The sequence below is a fragment of the Salarias fasciatus genome, chromosome 2 (genome assembly GCF_902148845.1).
Source record: "Salarias fasciatus chromosome 2, fSalaFa1.1, whole genome shotgun sequence".
Taxonomy (NCBI): Eukaryota; Metazoa; Chordata; class Actinopteri; order Blenniiformes; family Blenniidae; genus Salarias; species Salarias fasciatus.
Window position 1 is genome coordinate 19,540,104 of NC_043746.1, and position 21,113 is coordinate 19,561,216.

The 21,113-nt window shown below is 41.0% G+C and overlaps 1 protein-coding gene across 5 annotated transcripts in view; it reads right to left on the reverse strand.

Annotated features, from left to right (window-relative positions):
- Positions 1-21,113, reverse strand: part of diaph2 (diaphanous-related formin 2) — a 372,939-nt gene that overhangs the window by 151,599 nt on the left and 200,227 nt on the right. For all 5 annotated transcript variants that reach the window (XM_030103500.1, XM_030103494.1, XM_030103505.1 and 2 more), the window contains 2 exons: positions 15,050-15,151; positions 10,934-11,028 (listed from right to left, as the gene is read on the reverse strand). In XM_030103500.1, the coding sequence (XP_029959360.1) occupies positions 10,934-11,028; positions 15,050-15,151 (197 nt within the window). The remainder of the gene's footprint in view (positions 1-10,933; positions 11,029-15,049; positions 15,152-21,113) is intronic.

The following is a 21,113-nucleotide window of genomic DNA, read 5'->3' on the forward strand; positions in this document are numbered from 1 at the left end:
CTAGAAATAGAAAGAGATAAACAAAATGTTCCTAAATCGTTCTACCCTCACAGGACTACTGTGCGAAACAGCAAGTTTAGAGAAGTAGCTTTTATATATTTATGTTTATTCAACACTGAACTTTGCTGCTGATCACTCCTCATTCTGATAAAACTATTTCTACCGAGCACATAAAGTCAAACTATATGCAGAACATTTGCTCACCCATAAACTTGTCAAGGTGGAGAAGAGTGTGTGAACTTATGGCGCTGCAAAAACACCGCCTCTCATTTGTGCACATTTGGAGCGTCTCACACACTCGTCCTAATACAAAGCCGGTATATGATGAGTCTGTCAATCAAACAGGCAGAGAGCCAGCATGCAAAACAGTAATAGAAATTAATTTGTTTGTGGGGTCTTGTGTCTGAGAGTGCCTCTCTGAGTGATGTGCCATCTGTCACGGAAACAAAGACACGGAGCTGGAATGTGAAAACAGGAAAACTAATTTTTACTCGGCTAAGAAAATACAGCACCCAATATGCCAGAGGAGGGGCTGAAAGGACTGTACATAATGAAAATTTAACTGCTGCGCTGTACTGAGCATGAACTGGCTGGAGCGTAAGCATCTCAGCGTGTGTGTGTGTGTGTGCTTTTAATCAATATTCAACCTGAGGACCTGAGTACCTGGCCAGGTCCTTGTGGTGGGAGATCAGCAGCTTGGTGATGATCAGTGGAAAGTACATGTTGAACCTTGGGTCCCGGCCATCGGTTTCTGAAGCGCATCAGACACTGCACCAAAACTAAGCCTCCACTGTGTTTTCTCTGCCTTTTACTTTGTTTATTCGATACCTCCCCTCCTCTTTCCCCGTCTTATTTTTTTTTTTTCAGCCTCGCCGAATTCGCATAATGTGTTTCAAATTTCATTGTTAAATTAGCATTTGATGCAGAAGAGCGTTGTGCGCTGTGTGCCAAAATAAACCACAATTAAACCCATGGGGGACTCGTTTCTCCTGCTTAAGCTCTAATCCAACAGGCCCATACTTATCGCCTTGCCCCACATGTGCATTTTTGCACCATGAAAACGATACCCGACAATGTGCCAGTCTGCTACAATCACCTGTTACAGCGGTGAACAAAGGCTGGCACGGCACCGCCAGACCCTGCAGCCAATGAGCGGCTACATGTAATGATGGGCTCATGCATATGGATGAGCACGCCGGTGATCGGGGTGATTGACAAGAGAGATAAACAATAATAACAAGCAAGGCTAGTTCGAAAGACTCCTGCGAGACCTGGCGGAAAGGTTGTTGCCATGGCGAGACGAAGGGGAAGCAGTGCGAAGCCAAAAGCTGACAATGTTGCTGTTTACTGTCAAACATCCTCCTCGGTGTGTATTAGCATTTAAATTGACACAGTTCTTAATTTCATACGATTCAGAAATGAACAGAGCATCATTATTTATCTATTTGTCTCCATTGTCTGACCAGGTGGGCTAAAAATGTTATTCAGCTCATTATTGAATTAATTCAGAGTTGAACCACAACCTATAAACAGTAATGTAAATGTTTTAATGTATTCAATCAATATCCACATTCGCATCCATTCGACACTTCATCCTTTAATTTCATAATGCTAAATGCTAAACAGAATAGCTCTGTGAAATCGCGGAGTTTTAGTTTGAACATAAGCCACAAAACTTTATGCACAATCTGATTTGCAAAACAATGTATAAAAGAAAAAAAATTGCAACGATAGCTGACATCTTGAGGATGTATTGATTATTGGGGAATTGCATAAATGTGTAATTGGAAGTATATAGATCGTGCCAATGTTTTCATGTCACTAGCTGTGAACATATGCACTCACACTGAACTTGTAATAACACACATGAGAAGGCAGGATATTACAAGCACTGCAGTCATGGGGAGAAACAATGGGAGGCCCATGGGGGCTTTAAACATTTACACGATTTAAAAAAAAAAAAAAAAAAAAAAAAATTAACAAGTTTAATTTCTATGCACAAAAACAAGCATTTGTGAGCTTCAAAATCATGTCTCAAGCTGTTTTGACAGATGACATTTATTTCTGCCCTTGCTCTTAATACAATGCACTTCAACAGAAATAAATTAAAAAAAAAAAAAAAAAAAACTCGAAAATTAACAGAGAGTTAGATGAAAGCGCCTCTGCTGACCTCAAGCAAAAACTTAACATTATCATCTGCGTAAAGGCTGAATTTATGACCAGGCTGTTGTTATATTGTATCTCTGCTGAAGGGGCAGGTGAGGGTAAAGAAAATTAAATCATTGCAGACTGAAGAAGTGCCACACAATAACCTTAAGATACATTGGTGAGGCTATTTTCCTCCATTTGTCCACATGTACAGTTTAATTACATTTCATATATTGCACATCTATGGGTGATTTTAACGCGGTGTGTCACCCATTTCTGTCAAGCTCCCGTTTGTTTAGACTACAGCAGTATTGCATTAGTATGACTACGAGACAGCTTTCCATGGTAAATTAGGATGTGGGTTTTATAATAAGTGGCATTACACCACTTATCCTAAATCATGAAATGAGAACAATTGTTTCCCACTGTTTACTTAAAAGCACTGGCATGACAGCCATTGAATTTTAAAAATGATGTGCGCACACTGAGTCATTAGAACATGCTGAGTTTAAATAAAAGACATGCTGGACACTTTTCTGCGTTTATTTGATATTTCTACCGGTGCATTTGCACACAACATAGGGCAATACTAATTACAAATTAATAGCAGATGTGCTGTGTTAGTCATTAGCCTTTCCTTTTGAAAAGAAGATGGGGTAATATAAAATACATTGGCAGACATTAAACATTAAGAAGCCACTCTGATATTCTGCAAAACAAGCCTCCAGGGTCGTATCATCCGCTGACGAAGTTAGCTTACCACACACACCAAAAACTGGGCGTGTTGAAACATTTAGTAAAGACGGTCTCGACTCAGGCAGCCGGATCACATGGCATCTTCGCAAAAAAATCTGTAGCATTCGACAAAACTGTTCCTGCGGTTTATTCGAAATATCTCAGTGTTCGACATGGTTATGATGATGACCCTATTCTTACGTTGATTGGCAGCATGACATGAGACATGGCTCAAACAATCAATTCACCCGCCACATAACTACAAATGATGCACACAGGGATCTGTGCTGAACCTTTAAGGCTGTTCTCAGCAGGTATGGGTTTGAATTATTAACTTATTTCTTTCTGTTTAATGAATTCTTTATGAGATCACCCGATATAAAAATATCATTGAAAAATATTCAAGCATGCACTGTTGACCTGTCCAGGGGATATCCTATTCTTCACCCAGTGTTAGTAAGGATTGGCTCCAGTTCTTGTTAACATAGCGGGGCTACAGAAGATGGAAAATTAGCTCAGCTTTAACCAAGCTTCCAGGCCGACCACAGGATTAAACCTCATATCAGTTTCCCAGTTTGGTATTCAATAAAAGCTGGGAAAACTGTAGCAATCATTTGCACCAATTTCATTTATTCGCAAATTTAAAATACATGAAGCTTTGGAAGATTAAATAAAAAGGAAATACAGGTTTTAAACAGATATAGGGGGTTAAGTACACTGGGTAACCTCATTCCCCAAAAGCTCAACAGAAGGAAATTATCCTCATCCAGCCTGAAGGGGCAGGCTGGATGTGGGTCATTTTCAACCAACTTACATACCAGTGCAGGTGGGGAATGAAAATTAATAACTTCCCCAGGTACATTTAAGATAACGTTTGGACTCAGAAAGCTGACTAAAGTTGCCAACGCTACATGCAACCCTTTGTTGATTTGTATTAGAGCTGATCCATCGAGGTCAATGCAGTGATAAGCTTTGATGTGGCAGGGTTAAATTAGAAATGGGCCATAATTGGACATCATAAGGACTCTGTGACTGTTGTACTATATATAGCCCATAAAGAACCACAGGCTGTTTTTGCTTGATGGAGGCAGAAAAGCTGATTAGACCTAAAAAAGGAAAAGAGAAAAAAAAAAAAAAAAAAGAAATAAAGAAGGAAAGAAAAAGCGTATATTTGCCCGTGGGCGCATTAGAAGAGTGAATGCATGTACTGAAGGAAACGTCAGATTTATACACTGTAGTCACAAAGAACAATTTCCCAAGATGTGCCAATTAACCAACAAGGGAATGAAAGGTAGCTCAGCAGAAATAATGTGTAAAAGAAAAAAAAAAAAAAAATTGACAAGGGAAAAGAGCGGGCTATGAGAGCCGGGAGAGTATATATCCGGGAGGAATCTGAACTCCTTGAAACGGATGTCACTTAATCCCAGTGATTGTAAGTAAACTGTTACTAAAAATGCCTTTGAAAATTGTTCCTCTCAGAGATGAGAAACTATGTGCAATGCAGTAATAGCAGCCACTTCAACTCATTTCAAAATGTGCCCAGTATTAAACGCAGCCATAACATTTTGCTGCCCCTCCTGAGCTCTACCTCTGGGAAGGGAAAGCTTATTACAAATATTCAGCCATATTAAAAAAGAAAAGTTAGCAATCGGGAATCTGAAAATTTTGCCAAATCCCCAAACAAATAGTGGAAATAATTTTGTACAGAAATTAACTTTACTTACATTCACCTTCCCACTGCTTTATCCAGAGAGACAAATTATAGACAAATTTTAGAGTTGTCACTTATTTGCATGTTCTAGGAGAACATGCAAACTTCACACGGAAAGGATTCAAAGCACGGATGAACTTCTTCACAATGATGAGACGTTTACTCTGACTCCAACTGACGTTTACTGAAACTCTCTCAAATATCATCTTTCCATACAAAACTAATTTGTATTTGTGCCAACCTCTACTTTTATTGTGCTTATTGAGCTTTTGTTCACTTATTCTTTCGGTGAGACATGTCCTTGTACAGCAGAACTAACATTACTGATAAAATAATGATACATACTCAAAAGACTCAAAACACTGCTTAAAAAAAAAAAAAAGGAAAAAAAAATATTTGAAAGGTTGTAAAGCTTCTCAAGAAAAAAAAGAACAACACAATAAAGTTAATAATGAATGAAGATAATCAGACAGTATACGATTACACACGGAAACATTTGCATTATAGTGACATTAACGGTAAGCCATTACGTGCATTTATACCAGTTGATTACACTATAAACTATTTAGGTTTACAAGCGCTCAGTATTAATCTGGCCATTGTTTGGCTCGTGGTGTTCGATCGGGAGGGAGAGTGAAGGCGTAGGACCAAGTACCGTCGTAAAGCCAGCTAAGTCTTCCCTCGAGGGCAAAAACGCCGCAGTGGGACTTTTGGAGAAATAGAAACAACAAAGGGGGGTCGGATTGACTTTATAACAGCAAGGTCAAGGGCGCAGCCACGGCGCGATTTAAACAATGCAAGTAAGGAAGAATTATGCACAGCGAAAACAGACTGGAGAGTCCCTGGTCCTCTTGTGCCAAACTAAGCGCAAACACAATGCGACCAGGCCACCGGAGCCAGGAGCACATGTGCCTGAGTCTTTCTCACACCGGCACCGTCTACAGCACCTTTCCCTCGCTGCGATGCTCACCAGCCAACAATAGCAATGAATGGCTTTGTCAGACAGTCGGCCCTTTTAAAAGCAGACCTTTGCCAGGCTTTTCTAAGGCTCAACCTGTTTCCAGCGAGCCAACACGTATTGTTGCCTTTCATTGTCCTCTTCATCTCATTGTTATACCGACTCTGGTACTGGGGCGACTCTGATGTCTATCTGAAATTGATGAAGCTGACCTGATATATAAAAGTGACCTCTGTCCACCAGGCTCCATGAATATTGTAGGCAAATGAAAGGCACAGAGGCACACTGGGAGAGAGAGTGAGCAATCACATCCAAATGTGTGTGTTTGCACATGTGCGTGGACCTTAAAGCATTTACTGGTTGGATGATAGATGACACAACTGTACAGGGATGGGCAGACAGAGGGGATAACTGACAGCGCCGATCTATTTGCATGTACTGTACGTGTGTTTGCACGCCGGGTGCATGGAGATGAAAATAAGGGTGGAATTGCAAGTATTCATTCAGAGCATGGATGAATGGTGGGAGCAAGGACTGTCTGCTAGCATTCAGAGATGTGTACATCATCTCCGCGGCGTTGATGGGCCCTAATGCAGAATAAGGAGAGCCAATCAACTCCTATCTATCCACTCTGCCAGGGTGACACATTGTGGGGGTACTTCAAGGCCAGCGCACTGCCACATTCTGCTGACAAATCATTACATTAGACATGTCGACAGCGGAGGAAGATAATAAGATTGAGTTACAGAGTTTTAGATGCATTATGAACACCTCTTGCTTCCTTGATTCCTTCTATTTTCACTTTCCCTCCCATTTATCTTATTTTTTTTCCCTTCCTTTGGTGGCAAGTTGAAGCTCAATTCTGAAAGGAACTAAGTTTTGTAAGAGTTTATCTAAATCTATACAAAGTCCTCGAAGACCAGTTAAAGCAGAGCCTGTGTTTACAAGAGGTCTTCATCACTGCTCTTGAATACAGACGCGCTCTGTCAAACTGCCAGGTAAAGTTTTCTCTTCTGCTTCCATGTTCTCAAGGTTGGGGTGTTCATTAGTGCCAACAACTTACATAAACTGATGAAAATTTAAAGCGGTAGTAAAATAAAAAAAAAAACCTGGGTAGCAAAATCAACAGCGTCCAAAACAACCCGGTGGCAAAAAAGGAAAACAAATACACGCAGGTGTTGATTTCAAGCAATAATTTGTGTCCATTGAGGCTCTGAATAATCCCCGGTGTCCACCAGTCAGACCAATTACCCCATTGTCATGAATATAGACCCCTGACTGTGATATTGATCCCATGATTTTAGTCCCCTACTAATGGAGACCACGGGCCCTCTGAAACCCAATCATACGCACAATGATGTGGATATAGGACCCAGAGCTCCCCAAACCCTGGAGCAACCAATAACATGATTATGATCAACAATGTGAAACAAACCAAGAAATACTAAAAAACAGTGGTAGCAAAAAAGTGAAAACTACAATTGAGAGACAGAATTGTAAGGCTAATATCTTCACAAAAAAGGGGAAAGTTTCAGACTGTACAAAAAAGACTGAATTAAAAAAAAACACAGAAAAAAGCTTGCATTAATAACAATCCCTTGCTGTTTTCTACTGCTAATGTTCCAAGAAACTGAAGAAAAAAAGTCAATGCATAATGAAATTGAATGCCTTTGGTGTAAATAAGGCAAAGATAAATTTGTTTGGCTCAGGCGGGGTCCAGTTTGTTTGTCATGAACCTGGCCAGGACCACCACAGTGAATGCATTTTTACCAACAGTGAGACACCGAGGTGGGAGTGTGATGCCACGGGTGCAAAAGGTGTTTGAGAGGTGACATTTATGGATGACACCGCGGCTACCTGGAGATACACCAACACACTGGCTAACAAGAGGAGGTTAAGTCTCCAAAAGATTGATAATGAGCCAACCACGGTGTCAAAGTCATGAAAGAGTTTCTAAAAGCGGAAAGGAAGCAACGAAGTGTGTGTGTGTGTGTGTGTGTGTGTGTGTGTGTGTGTGTGTGTGTGTGTGTGTGTGTGTGTGTGTGTGTGTGTGTGTGTGTGTGTGTGTGTGCAGCAACACAACCCCTCCAGCAAAGCACAGCTGAACGAGTGTCTTTGTGGTCTCATCCATTGTGACTCTATCATCAAAAAAGGCTCCTTTAAAAAGTACTGATGTTTTTTAGCAAGATAAAATTGTCAGGAATGAAGAGTATTCTGACTAATGTTGCACTGAATTCCAACTGTGGGGTGCTCTACTTCCACTGTACTAATTCTCAACCGCTTGCGTGCAATTTTCCAGAAAGAAATGCAAAATAGTTATGCTGATTTGTGTTGCAATCCCAACTCATCAGTTCACACAAAGGGTGCATCCAAGGTAAAGTAATATGGAATTCATCTCCTATGGACACTACACAGCGGAAAAAAAAATGAACAAACAAACAAAAAAAAAAAAAAAAATGTAAGCATTCATTCATCAAAAACACACTTAATGAATTAAAAAGGCAAGTATTTCAAAATGGGAAGAAAAAGACAGAAAAATAATAAAAAAATAAGTCCAATTTTTTTCAAGTTGCGCCAAACAATTTACTTTTTGAGTATCTCTTAAATCAGTTGCTACTTCTGGTTTTCAAAAGTAAAGTGGAGTCTTACAAAACCTTGACCTGATTTAGGATTTGTGTTTACTGCACTGTATTTAGAGCGAATTCCTGAAAAAAAAAAAAAAAAAAAAAAAAATCCTGCTGCAATCGTCCTCGCATTCCCCCGCTGCTGTATATGAACCCCTTATTTCAGTCTCTTCTGTCTGTTCGGCTCCAATATTTACGTTGTTATTTTAGGTGTGCACAATCACCCACTCATTTTACTATTAGCGGGGTGGTAAACACATTTCCTTTCATTATTTCCCAAGCCGTGCATATGCATCTTCCTCCCCTGTATGTGTGTGCATCTGTCCGTGTGGATAAATGGTGATTGGCGTGTGGCTGAAAGTGGGTGGTGTGGAGTGATTAATCAGCATAATGAGTGTAGATGAGCACGGTGCAGATGGAGCCCACACTCAGGACTGTGTAACCCTGCAGGGTTTCTCCTGCTCCCCTCCAGCGCCGCTCTGAAGCTTTAACTATAGTCATAACTGCATTTCTCTACCATGTGTCGCCTCCTTCCTTGTTTAATTTTGGCACTTCCTGGATACATTTTTCTTGCTAATCACCTCGTTTATATTTTGGTCATCTAACAACACAATGATTGATATTTTAATATACATGAATGATTTAGCTCGCTCTTCTCTCTTATCGAATAGTAAATAATGGTTTCTGTCAAATCCCGTGTCTCCAGCCTTCAGATAGTGTGAATTTCAGAACGCGATATGAAATGCTGCTGTGGAATGAATGTGTTCAACAGAGGTTTTGGTAAAAGATCGTAAATCAGAAGATTGCAGACGGCTTACGAATGAATGCATTGTGTAATAAAAACGTTCAAAGCACCGCAAAGTCTTGCACTTGAAAACACTGTCTTGTGAACGGGTTCTCAGTCGGTGTTGACAGCGACTCTTTGGCCAGATGTGAGCTCCTTCTGCACTGATAAGTTAAGTGTGCCTGCTCCCCTCTGGATTTGGCGACATTAGCTCGGTTCTGATTCCGCACCTTTGTTAGTCATCTTTCATTTTGACAAAACGGGGGAATAAAGGGGACGGAGGAGGCCATGGAACACCTCGCAAAAACAGTAGCAAGTTGCCTCCTGCATGTGGGAATAGTAAAAAAAAACAAAACAAAAAAAAAAGCAGCTTTTATTGTTGACTAACCCTGACCACTTGTTATATTGGTAACACAAGCATTTTCCAAACTGCGAATAAAAGGAAGTTGAAGGTTATAGCAGCTGTCAGTATTTCAATAAACGCATCAGCAAGGAAATCTGAGAATAGACGGAGTATTGCTTTCTTGTCTGTGCGCTTTTGTGGCGTTGGCGCCATTATTTGCCTGCTATCTTTTATGCACTCTACTGGTTCAGCGCCATGTCAGAGACTTCGAGTTCAGCTTTGGAAATTCAGACGAGGAGTTTGAGCACTTCAAATGTTTGCGATTACAGAAGGCTACTCACGCTACTGGTGTCAGTAGATCGGTCAGGGTCAGTTCATATTCAGCCGTTAGATAGCACTGGTGCGCGCCTACTTCCTGTAACCCTACCAGACTAAGAGTCCGCCAGCCCGCGGAGACTCTGATGGGATTGGCTGGGGGCACGTCTGCCTTCCCGACACACATACACTACTTTACTATAGGGAGGCTGAAGGTGGGATGTCAACACCTTGACTTCCTGTCTCTTTCTCAGAGCAGAGAGGGGTGAGTGATCTCATAATACACACTGTATTTTCTGCCAGATTACCAGCCAATTAAATGTTATCAGAGCTCAAAATAATGGCCCTGTGGGACAGCTCTCTCGATAAACCCTATCTAAATATATATTGCCTTTCCACCTGACACGAGTGTCTGGGATCCAAGCGAGGGGAGGAAGGATACATGCTGTGCAAGTGTTTGTTGATGGGGAATGTGGGAAATAACATATATAGATTGCAGTACAAATGTTATATATGTCAGGGTTTTTTTTTTTTTTTCTTCTTGAAAATATAAGATTCTCACACTTGAAAGCTGCACTTGAACATTTCCTGCTGCTGTTGGGAGGACATAAAACATACATATATGCAGTGTATCTCTGCCAAAATTATAATGAAATCAAATCTTCTGTTTGCTCTGCAACCCAGAGGTCCAGAGGTCTTAATGCCGAAGTAGAGCAGCAACAGAAATCAACACGTCTGCTTCAGCTGGAGAGACGGCAACAAATGTGAGCGCCGGCTCAGAATCATGTTGCAAAGTGATACACACTCACCCAGGAAGTTACCATTTTCAATTATTGGTTTGAAACACACACAAAAAGAAATAAAACAAGAGGAAAGCAAGTAGCCTTTAGGAAGCTCATCAATCATGGTTTAAGACAAAGGCATGGCGAAAGGAGGGTGGAACGGAGGAGGCTTTGCCAAGCCGTGTCCTTCATCATCCATTATAGGAGGATGAATGAGGGGGACTCTGTGGTCCGCATGAGAGAGGGAAGGTTGACTTGTGCCAAACAAAGAACATAGCAGGTTTGAAAGGTTGAAAGGGGGTCAAAAAACTCACCAACTCAATACTCAATGCAGATTTTTTTTTCTTTTTTTGTGTTCATGTGAGAATATCTTTTCACATGAACACATTGAAGAAAAAAAAAAAAAAAACTTGTTTTTCTCTACATACTCACCAGAGACTTTGAGCATGTGTGTGTGTGTGTGTGTGTGTGTGTGTGTGCGTGTGTGAGCACACGAGAGAAAGCCAACGCACTACAATGAACATCAGTCTTACCTGGATGAGTGATTCGCTCAGTCTCTCCTCGTCTACCTCCAGCACAATGTCCCGGATCTCTTCATAAGGCAGACGGAACGAGCCCAAGAAAATTGCTGTTGTGATGTAGAGAGAAGAGAGTCATTTCCTCTCCTTTTTTTTTTTATTAGACTGCAGGGTTCAAAGAGACATTTCAGCACTTGTCGCTCTGCAGATAAAATGACCACAGACCTAACTTGGCACTTATTGGGGAAAACGAAAAAAAGAAAAAGATAAACTAATGCACTTTCTGCCCCTCAACAGGACAGTTTGTGTCACTCCAACAAAAACTGGAAAGAAGTAGAAATGCAACATTTAAATTCTGAACTGCAAATAAAAGATTTTACGTGATTTTTGTTCAAACCTGAGCCTTGATGAACCTCAACAACACTAACGCGAACCGGGTTTAGTGGTAACAGTAATGGCGTGACTTGGGATGACTATGTGGTTTTGTTTGGGTGGGCCTGAAGGGGTAAACTGAATTTGCCTCAGGGGAAAGCCAAGTGGGTGTTTCACACTCCAGGTGGGGTGGCTACAGTGGAAATTGGAGCTGATGGTGTATCCAGGTGGAAGTCACAGGTGGAGGTTTGGTAATGAGTTGGAGGAGAGTCACTCAACAGCTGCTGTCGTACCGAAGCAGTGGGACCTGATGTCTGTATTTGACGTGCAACAAACTGGCAAACTGGGGTAGTGCATCTTTTTTTTTTTTTCTTTCCATGGTCTAGTTCTTGCATCTCCTACTGATTTCATTTCCACAGACACAGCAATGACATTTCAGTTTTTTAGAGTAACTGACTTGTAATGATATCGGTAATCCATATTGGCCATGTTTGCTTTCCCCGCTCATCAGTTTGACCAGATTCGAGTTGCATTTTTACCAAATAGGACATGACATTGGGGTTTGTTGTTGTATGTTTCTTCATGAGTTTTTAATGAACTAACAGATGGATACACAAGAATCTCTTGAGCCCGCCCTGTCAAAAGTGATCCCAGATTATATTGTAAATCACACACAGTGAAGTATGTATAAATGAAAAAGCAGACGAATGACACTTCTGCTGCAACTAGAATTCTATTTTTTGCTGTATGAGCCTTTTGGGTTTGCACCTGTTTGAAAATGTCCCGTTTTAGCAGAGATCTGACGGTGCCAGAGCGGACAAAGTGGCGTGGGCGGGGATGTGTCGATGCAGATTTTGCAGCACAATGCAATTTTGGGTGCGAGAAAAGGGGGAGAAAAAAAAAAAAAAAAAACTGCACCTGCACATCCACCCACCGACAGATGCTCTAAGATGCTCCTCAGGTGCACAGAGCTATAATTGAGAATCTGGTTTCTGGATAAAATGGCAGCAATGTAAACAAAAAGAAAAATAGTACGTCTGATGTTACTATTTCCTCTTTACCTTGTAATGTGACAGAGTAGTAGCATGTGTTCCTTTGTTTCTTTATTTAGCGAGTGAGGTGAGAAAGACGTCCCTCTTTTATAAAACAGCTGTTATTCTGCACGCAAGCTGTGTGACACGCTGTTTCATCACAGCTGCGGCTTATCAATGTTTTCTGAGTTGAGCATGAGTAGTATAACTACTACATTTGTTGGAGAAATAAATAAAATAATACAGCTAATTAGAGTTTACTTGTGTTGTGGAAAGCTGCTTTGAGAGTTACTGTTATTAATGACTTGTTAGTTTTTACAAAGTGTGTCTCACTTTTATACTTTTAACAAAAACAAATCCATATTAATCACATATAAATCTGGGAAAAATTAGTTTCCAATTCACACCGTTTGGGCTTGTATTATCTTTCACTTGAGTGTAAATTAACAGATCACAGGGTTGCTGATGCTTTATACAGGAAATCTCAAGCTGGTATCTTAAATTAACTTTAAACACAAGTGTGGGTGTTAAGAAAGACCTAAAAGAGCTACGACTCATTTTTACTTAGTTTTTTTGTCACATAAATCATAAATGATTGTCTTCAGAGAAGAGTATATGTGACATTCTTAAAATGGAATAAATTATTTAAAAAGGCAGAGATGTCCATCACTTGCCCTCAGTTACCAACCAGGGCTTTCTAAATGTGCTGGACCAAGGTTTTCAGATAGACATATAAAGCCTTTCTTTTTTTTTAAATAGAAGTATGCATAATCATTATACTTGAATACTGACACTGACATAAAAAATCCCATTCAACGAACCTTCAGCACCATCATCAAAGCTGCAACGGGAGCTTAGAGGGTTCAGGGGCAGGCAGTGAATATGATCCATGATGCTTTCCTGTGTGTCGAGGCAACTCAGAGGAGCTGTGCATCTGCGTGAGACCACATGGCTTCCACTCGCTGCCATTCTGACAAGTGACGTTTTACACACTTATTTTTGGCTCCTGCCAAATTCAAAGCCCATCTGCTATCGCTGCGATCAAAGGCAGCGGTGACACCTATCCACATTGTCACAGCCCATACACAAGTGCATTGACATGTGCAGTGGCGCACACACGTAGTCACAGAGACATAAACACACACACCCGTGTATCATCTTTAGGTTGATGGAACGAGTCCCTTTAGAGCGCGATATTTAGGCTGATGAACATGTTCATCCAGCTCCTGTTCATGAAATATGCCGCTAATCACGTCCAATCCTCACCCAGTGGACTGTCTTGTAAATACCCACACTCGTTCCTGTTATTTATTGCCTGGCACAGAAGAAAGGTGATAAATATATGGTGTGTTTAAGAGTTACAGGAAAGGTGACCTGTAATCTTAACATCCAACATGCATATTTCATGAGATGTCACTGTCTGCGACATTTCTCTGACACATCTCAGGGCGCGTCTCTACCACAGCAGCTGAGATACACGAGATCCTTCAGCCGTAATTACTGAGAAAAAGCTTGGATGCAACGTCTCTCTAGGCTTGGTGGCTGCCATGTTTCTGCCAAAGAATCCCCCCAATTTACCCCAAAACGATCAGTTAAATGCTATTCATCCACATTTAATACGCCATTCTGTTTCCACCAGCGTAGTTTATCTTACTTAAGCTTTTCATGGGGATGTTCGGGGAGCCGCGTCATGCAAAATAGCATGAGCAGCAAACTGTGGAGGGTGCTAGAAACCTTCATCGCAGATCCGGCTCGATGCTGGCATGAAAGTGTCACATAGTTGCTGGAGATCTGTTGACTGCACATTCTTGATGTGAATCTTCTCCTCCGCCACATCCAACCGGAGTGAGATCTGTTGACTGTGGGGGCTGGTTGAGTGCAGTGAACTCACCGTCACGTTGAAGAAAGCACCCTGAGATTATTTTACGCTCTGTGACACAGTGCTTCCCCGTATGTGACTTGGCAGATGCACTGTGGTCATAAAGGATAAATTTGGCTGGTAACAGTACGCATACAGGCTGTAACATTCAAATGAGTCTGCTGGTACTCAGGTGACTAAGATGTGCCAAGATAGTCTTCCCCACACTGTCACACCAGCAGCCGCAGCATGAACCACTGACACAGGGCGGGACGGAATCACGTTTTCATTTTGTTAAACCAGATTTTTTTTAGCGTCACAACTCAGTTTGAGTGAGAATCAAAATTCTAATCGAATTATTTCAAAAACAATCAATTTCACGGTTTAGATTTTTGCTGATGAAGACTATTGGGTGGTCTGTATTGAAACAAGGGCCCTTGTAGAGATTCATTTTCCTTTGTGACATTATTCATTTGTATTCCTATTCTACGCAGACTTCAGTCATCACCCAACATTTTTTCACTTTTTTCTGAACCTGTACATTGTTATGAGTGGAAATCCCAGAGAATAAGGCATTCAGTCACTTAGGGGGGAGAAAAAAAAAAAAAAAACTTCAACCTTCAATCTGATTGGTTAAACTATGGCAACTCATTTTAGTTAATTTCACATGTCTAAACACAGCGGAGTGCTGATATATGTGTCTGAGTAGATGGGTTACATGGGTGTACTTTAACCAGTATGAAGCGAGTGCATTACAACAGAACGAGGAAGTACTTTATGGAGAGTCGTGCTGTTAAACATGTGATTAGAGCGATTAAACACTTATATATATATATATACACACACACACCAGTAAGTTGGGTTACTTACAAAGGTTCTGTGCAGTCTTGGGATCCAAGATTCGAAGCTCTTTCGCCTTCTTCTTGAACTGTGGCACTCTATTGTCAGTTTCATCTTTCAGGTCGTGTCTCACTGCAGAAATCAAACAAAAGGAAAGTTTTCAGAATTAGTAAGACACATTTAGAACTGTGCAATGGTAGACAAAGGCAGTTTTAAATGCCAGTTCAAAAGATACTGTTTGCAGTATTCATCCACAACAAAGCAACAATAAATCATTCATTCATTGACTCAAAAACAAATCATGATTGTTAAAAGGCAGTCATCTTGTGTTTATTACAGGACAACCTTTCAAATAAACCTCGAATCGGCTTAAATGAGCAACATATCTTAACTGTGTAGAAACTTCTTGAATAATCCATAGTGCAACTTTGTGGCTATAACAATGTAATTGGTTTGCCTTCTTCAGAGTCAGATGTGATTGATCTAAGCCCCATTTCACATTAAAAACTCTAAGTAAATGATGTACAGCATCATCTTCCTCAGTATCGCATAAAACTCTTGTAAAAACTCTCCAATCTTCATTTGTTCCTGCGTGCCAACACTTCTGTCACTGTGACAGAGAGTAGATGGTTGATAGGCTCAATCTCCTTCCCTTAGGCCCTGCCTGTCAACTTCCAAGTGCCAAGGAGATAATTGTGTTACCCCCACCCCCCCACCCCCAAATCCCAGATAATGGCATTAAGTGTGTGACTGAACACAATAGACAAATTGGCCCACGAATGAGCGGACTTTTGTTTTCATAATGGAGACATTATTGAGTCTGCACACTGTGGAAACGCCACATGTCAACATGTATTTGTCTTTATTTACATGGCAATAACATCCAGTTTGGCTAGAAGACCCCATTTCTATGAGCTGGTCAACATTCCTAAACTTAAATTGGATTACTGAGGAGAAAGCTGAAATTTATAATTCAGACAAGAGCTGGAAGAATATTTAGAGCCTTCTCTCTGTGTCTCCGTGCATTATGAGCGGCAGCACACTTTGTTGCTAATCATCACAACTGCTCTGTTTAGGCCCAAGGTGGGAGTCTCCCAGGAAATCTAGAACAAACAATCCGCTCCCAAGGAGCCGGCTTGCATATTTGAAGAAAGAATCAAAGAGGCAACATCTCCTGGGCAGCCACAAGAAGCAGTGCTGAAGGCACCTGCTTAGCTCCGGTACATTGCTGTCAATGCTTGACATATGGGATGCAGCTGTTTACAGTATTAAATAGGTTTAAAATGGTGTCAGTATATACTCAGTCTGCACTCAGTAATGTGGCTTGATTTTCTGTCATAATATTATTAGGGTGTTCCTTCAGGAGCTTATATCCTCCATGCAAACATAGATAATAGCTCTTCTTTCAAGGAAAAAAAAAAATAGAAATTAAAGTAAAGTTCTGAGCTAGTTATTAAAACGTTTGAACAAAACTGACTGAGACGCACTTGTCTCATTGTTGTTCAGTAAAGCACAATTGTATTTAATTGAAAATTGTCCTCAAAATTCTTCAGTATGAGCATGATAAAAAGAGCTGCATCTTGGGAGAATCTGTCTTTCACAAGTCCAGTGTATACTCATTTATGTTTAACAAATATCACAAGAACTTTATTTCCAGGAAGGTTAAAGCCTCATCCAGAGAAAAGAAACAAAAAAACAAAAAAATGCATAGCTTTAATTGCAAAATATGGAGAAACAGGAATGACACTTGTGTCTGTGTTGATATGTATCAACACAGGCCTTAATTGTAGATCCAAGCCTTTTTGATTCTTTTGGAAAAAAAAAAAAAAAAAGAAAAAAACAAGACTAGCAAATACAGGGATTTCCACATTTCAGTGTCAGCACTTCCTACATCCTAAAAAATGAGACAGACACAAAATAAATGTTAATCGTGGCATAAATAAATCTGACGCGACAACAATATTACTGCCACAATACTCTGACTCTCATCCACTGAGCCAGAAACCTGTGAGGTCCAAGGGAACCACGCTGGATTTCTTATGTGCCATGAGCCTTGGACAAAGAAACTCGAGAGCCAGCAAAAATAAAACAGAAGGAAACAATGATCTCCCTCAGAGAATGGCCCACAGACAAAGAGCAAATTAAACTGAGAGAGGGATTTTGGCTGCCTTTGGTACCAAATTGTTCTCTTAAGCCTCCATCGTCTATTTTCTCAACCGTCACTTGAATCTCTCACCTTGGTGCTCTACTCTCTCAGCAGGGTGCTCTCGGCCCTTTGGTCAGGGCCTTGGCTCTCTTTGCCCTCGCCCCTGGGCCTCCACGGTGTGTCAAATTAAATAGAAAAACAGTACCTTTAATAATCTGGAACAGGCCCGTTTCTCTCTGATACCATCCCGCACAGCTCGCAGCTTCCCTGCTGGGCATTGAGGAGAGGCACCAGTAGGCTGCAGCAGTATTTTGCTGGGCCGACTCAATTATGCCACATGTCACATGTTTCCACTGAGCGCTGCATGTGGACTGATGGGCCCTGGAGGGCTTGCGCACATTCAAGCTGCCACAGCAGTGGAAGTCCCAGGTGAGTGGAGAGGATGACTATAGGTGGCATGCAAGCAGATGGCTGGCCGCAATAATAAAGCAACTTTTTTGAAAAAAAAAAAAAAAAAAAAAAAAAAAAGGATCTAAAACTCAGGAGTTGCCACATAGATACTGAAACTTTCATTCTGCAGGTGGCTTGAGATTTAGGTTGACTTTCTTTTTTTTACAGAAGTTTTTCTGCATTTCTTTTGACTGCGATGCAACTGATGGGATGTATGTTCGTGTACATGCCAATTTCTGCCAGAAGAGCTTAGCCTGTCCAACAAGTGTGGCTCCAGAACAGCTGATCAAAGCCCCTGCCAATATATAAACGTGTTTTACTTGCTGCCCAGTGGCTAAAATATAATGCTCTGACAACAATGCCATCCCTCATGTGCAGACATATTTGTTAATGAAATCTCTTGAACAATCATCCACTGAAAACCCATTTAGGGTTTGGCAGTTTTCGGGTTTCCTTGAAGTTATCGTGTCAAACTGAGACACACCACATCACAATAATTCAATGCCAGGCCTTCAAACTAGAGTATATTGATAAAAATAGTAATTAATAGTATAATAATACTAGGCTGTGTAGTTGTTTTTACTGTTGTGGCATTGAATTTGGGAGGTTCTGTGATAAGCACAGAAAAATGCCTCTGGTTCATTTATGGACGTTTGTATTTATTTTTTCTCCTTGTCCTCCTTCCAGCTCCCCCTCAGTCTAAACAGAAATGTGTTAGGTTATCTGGTGTGTGAGTATGCGCGTGTTTTATTTGCCTGGAAGAGCAACCTGTCCATCCTTTTCGCTCGCTGCCAGCTGAAATCGGCGGCAGGCCACCCATGACCCGAGGTACCCTCACCAAGCGGGCTTAGAACATGGATGAATTTGTTAACACCTAACATTTTATTTTTTTTTCCTGGACATGAAAGTTTTCAAAGGTAAAGCACTATGTCTTTCAATGAGACGTGGCTAAGGGGAATTTATTGAGAGAAATATACCAGTGAATTAAAAATAGTAAGCACTGCACATTGATTCGTTGCAACATATTATTACAAGGGTGATGTGCTTTGAATAGCATGTCAAAGAGTCAAAGAGGGAGTATTTCAAAATCATATTTAAACAAAGCGCATGAGCGTTTCGCATGAGCCAACACCACCACATGCAGAGAAGCCTCTGGTGAGTGTAATTGTTACACATTACATTAACTGAGGGGGAGTGAAAAGATCACTCTTTGCCAAAAGGAGTCACCAAACTGATAAGAGGTTTCAGTGAAAAACATACACAAATGTCTGAGCAAAACACACATTTGGCTTATTAAAGATGACTTGGCATCCATGTTAAGTCTTCTCTGCAGGCCTTGGACTGAGGTATACCCTTGGGAGGCTCTGTGATAACAAGAGTTCTCCAACGCTTGGACATCCAGTCTGTTTGCTGGCCCAGAATCACTATCCTGGTTGCGTTCCATGTGATATCTCCCTCAAGACGTCCATAAAACCCAGGGCATTACAAAGCTAAACACTACCACATGTTCACTTCCGGACACACAGACAATGTGGCTGAGCCCCACCACCAGACACCAGAAAGTGAGCAGGCCTTGAAAAGAAATAACAGAGAAACTGCAGATGACAGGTCTTCAACAAACATATTTAAAGGCAAAGGAACACAGAGTGGGACAGACAATGTGGAGTCTGGTTCTCTACAAGGCAATTTATTCTTTCAAATGTGCAATCTGCCTACAAACATGTGCCCCGTCCTCCATCTCAGGGACTCACACAGAGGATTGAGTGACTGGAGAGCTGCCAGCCTGTCTAAAGGAGATGGATTCTGAGGAAGAGTCACTGGCCTGAGCCACAGAAATACCAATTCCACACAAGCCGTGTTAGTGTGGGTGTGTGTGTGTGTGTGCTCCAATATCAAGTGACCAGTGTAACAAAATGTGGATGAATGTGAAGTATTAACCAGTGTATGAGAACATAAATTAAACACAACAAATATAAGAACTGAGGTGAGAAATTGGAGGCTTCTGATGTTGAAATAGCTTTTTCTAATTTACAGAAATCTCAATCTTTACCCTGAAGCTGATCTGCCATGCACATACAGCACATACCTCTATCCACTGTTCTTAAAACAACAAGCTTCATCTCAGTAAAGTTCCATCTCAACCCTTTCGGCATTCGATTCCATTCTAAACACATCGTATTCAAGTGGATATTCTCATTTATCATGAAAATGAACACATCTTGGTGAAATGTTGAAGTTTTTTTTTTTTTTTTCATACCCCGCTCAAGGTGAACTATAAGAATGGTGCTGCAGTGTGTCGGTGTGTGTGTGTGTGTGTGTGTGTATAGGGCGTTGTCGAACTCTGAAGCATGCAATTATCATCATGCCTAATGATAACACGGAGTGGGGGAAGTGGATGATAACGATAATGACAATGGAAACTGTGAATAGTGTGTTAAGCGCACTTGTGTGTCGTAACATACTTCTTCCCGAAAATGCGTACGCTCTGATTCAACAAGGCATGACAATGTGAGTTGTTTAGAACCCTTTTTCTACATTCCCATCTGCAGGCATCTGTTTGCGGTTATCCCGGGAATAATAGGCGTGTACAGGAAGCGGTAGGAATCCTGCAGATTCACACACTTTGACCTGTGGCCAGTAATGTTTTCAGTATGCAGGGAGAGGCTCAGCCCACGGTGGAAGGTACGCAGCTGGGCCTGGAGCAGAGCCCAGGGAGAAAAACACCACCTCCTCTAATTGAGACAACACAAATATCCCTTAGTGACCCACCCCCCTGTTTCTATTCCAAGAGGAGAGGAGGAGGAGGAGGAGAACTGTGGAAATGATCAATGTTTCTCCAGAAAATGGCAATTTTCCATCAAAACTGGATAATCAGAGCAGCAGACTGAGGCTTATAATGTTTATCTGTCACATCCTTGACTTCTTGTGGTGGATGGCAAATGTTTTCTTTGGCCTGGTTTGAACTGCAGGAGATGCCTCTACACCTACTGCTGCTACTCTTGACATTGATTTTACTTGTTTAGTATCATATATATTCAACAAAAAAATAAAATGAAGTAGAGTATAAGAAAATCTCTGGCTTTTTTTTGACATGGCTGTCTGTCAAACTTCTTTTCAATACAAAAAAAACAAAACAAAAAGCTTTGTAACATAAAGTTCCAGCACTGGACTGACAGAGGGTCTGTGTGAAAACAGCTGCTGTCCTCCTGGAATTTAGCAAGCCAGAACGCTGAAACAAAAGAGAAGACGAAGAAGACGAAGACCTGACAAATAGCCAAGTTAACTAAAACTCCTCTGCAAATCATCTGAACTTCCAGCCAAGTAAAACTTACAAGTATGAAGCAGCTATGATGAAATGTGGGTTTGCAGTTGCGAGTGAGAACGGCCTTGAGTGGCCCCAAATTCCTTCTTTGCCTTGACACCCTTTCAAATGAGAACTTTCTCAGCGTCAGCATCACTTAAAACAACAACAAAAAAAAAAGAACATTTACTAAATGT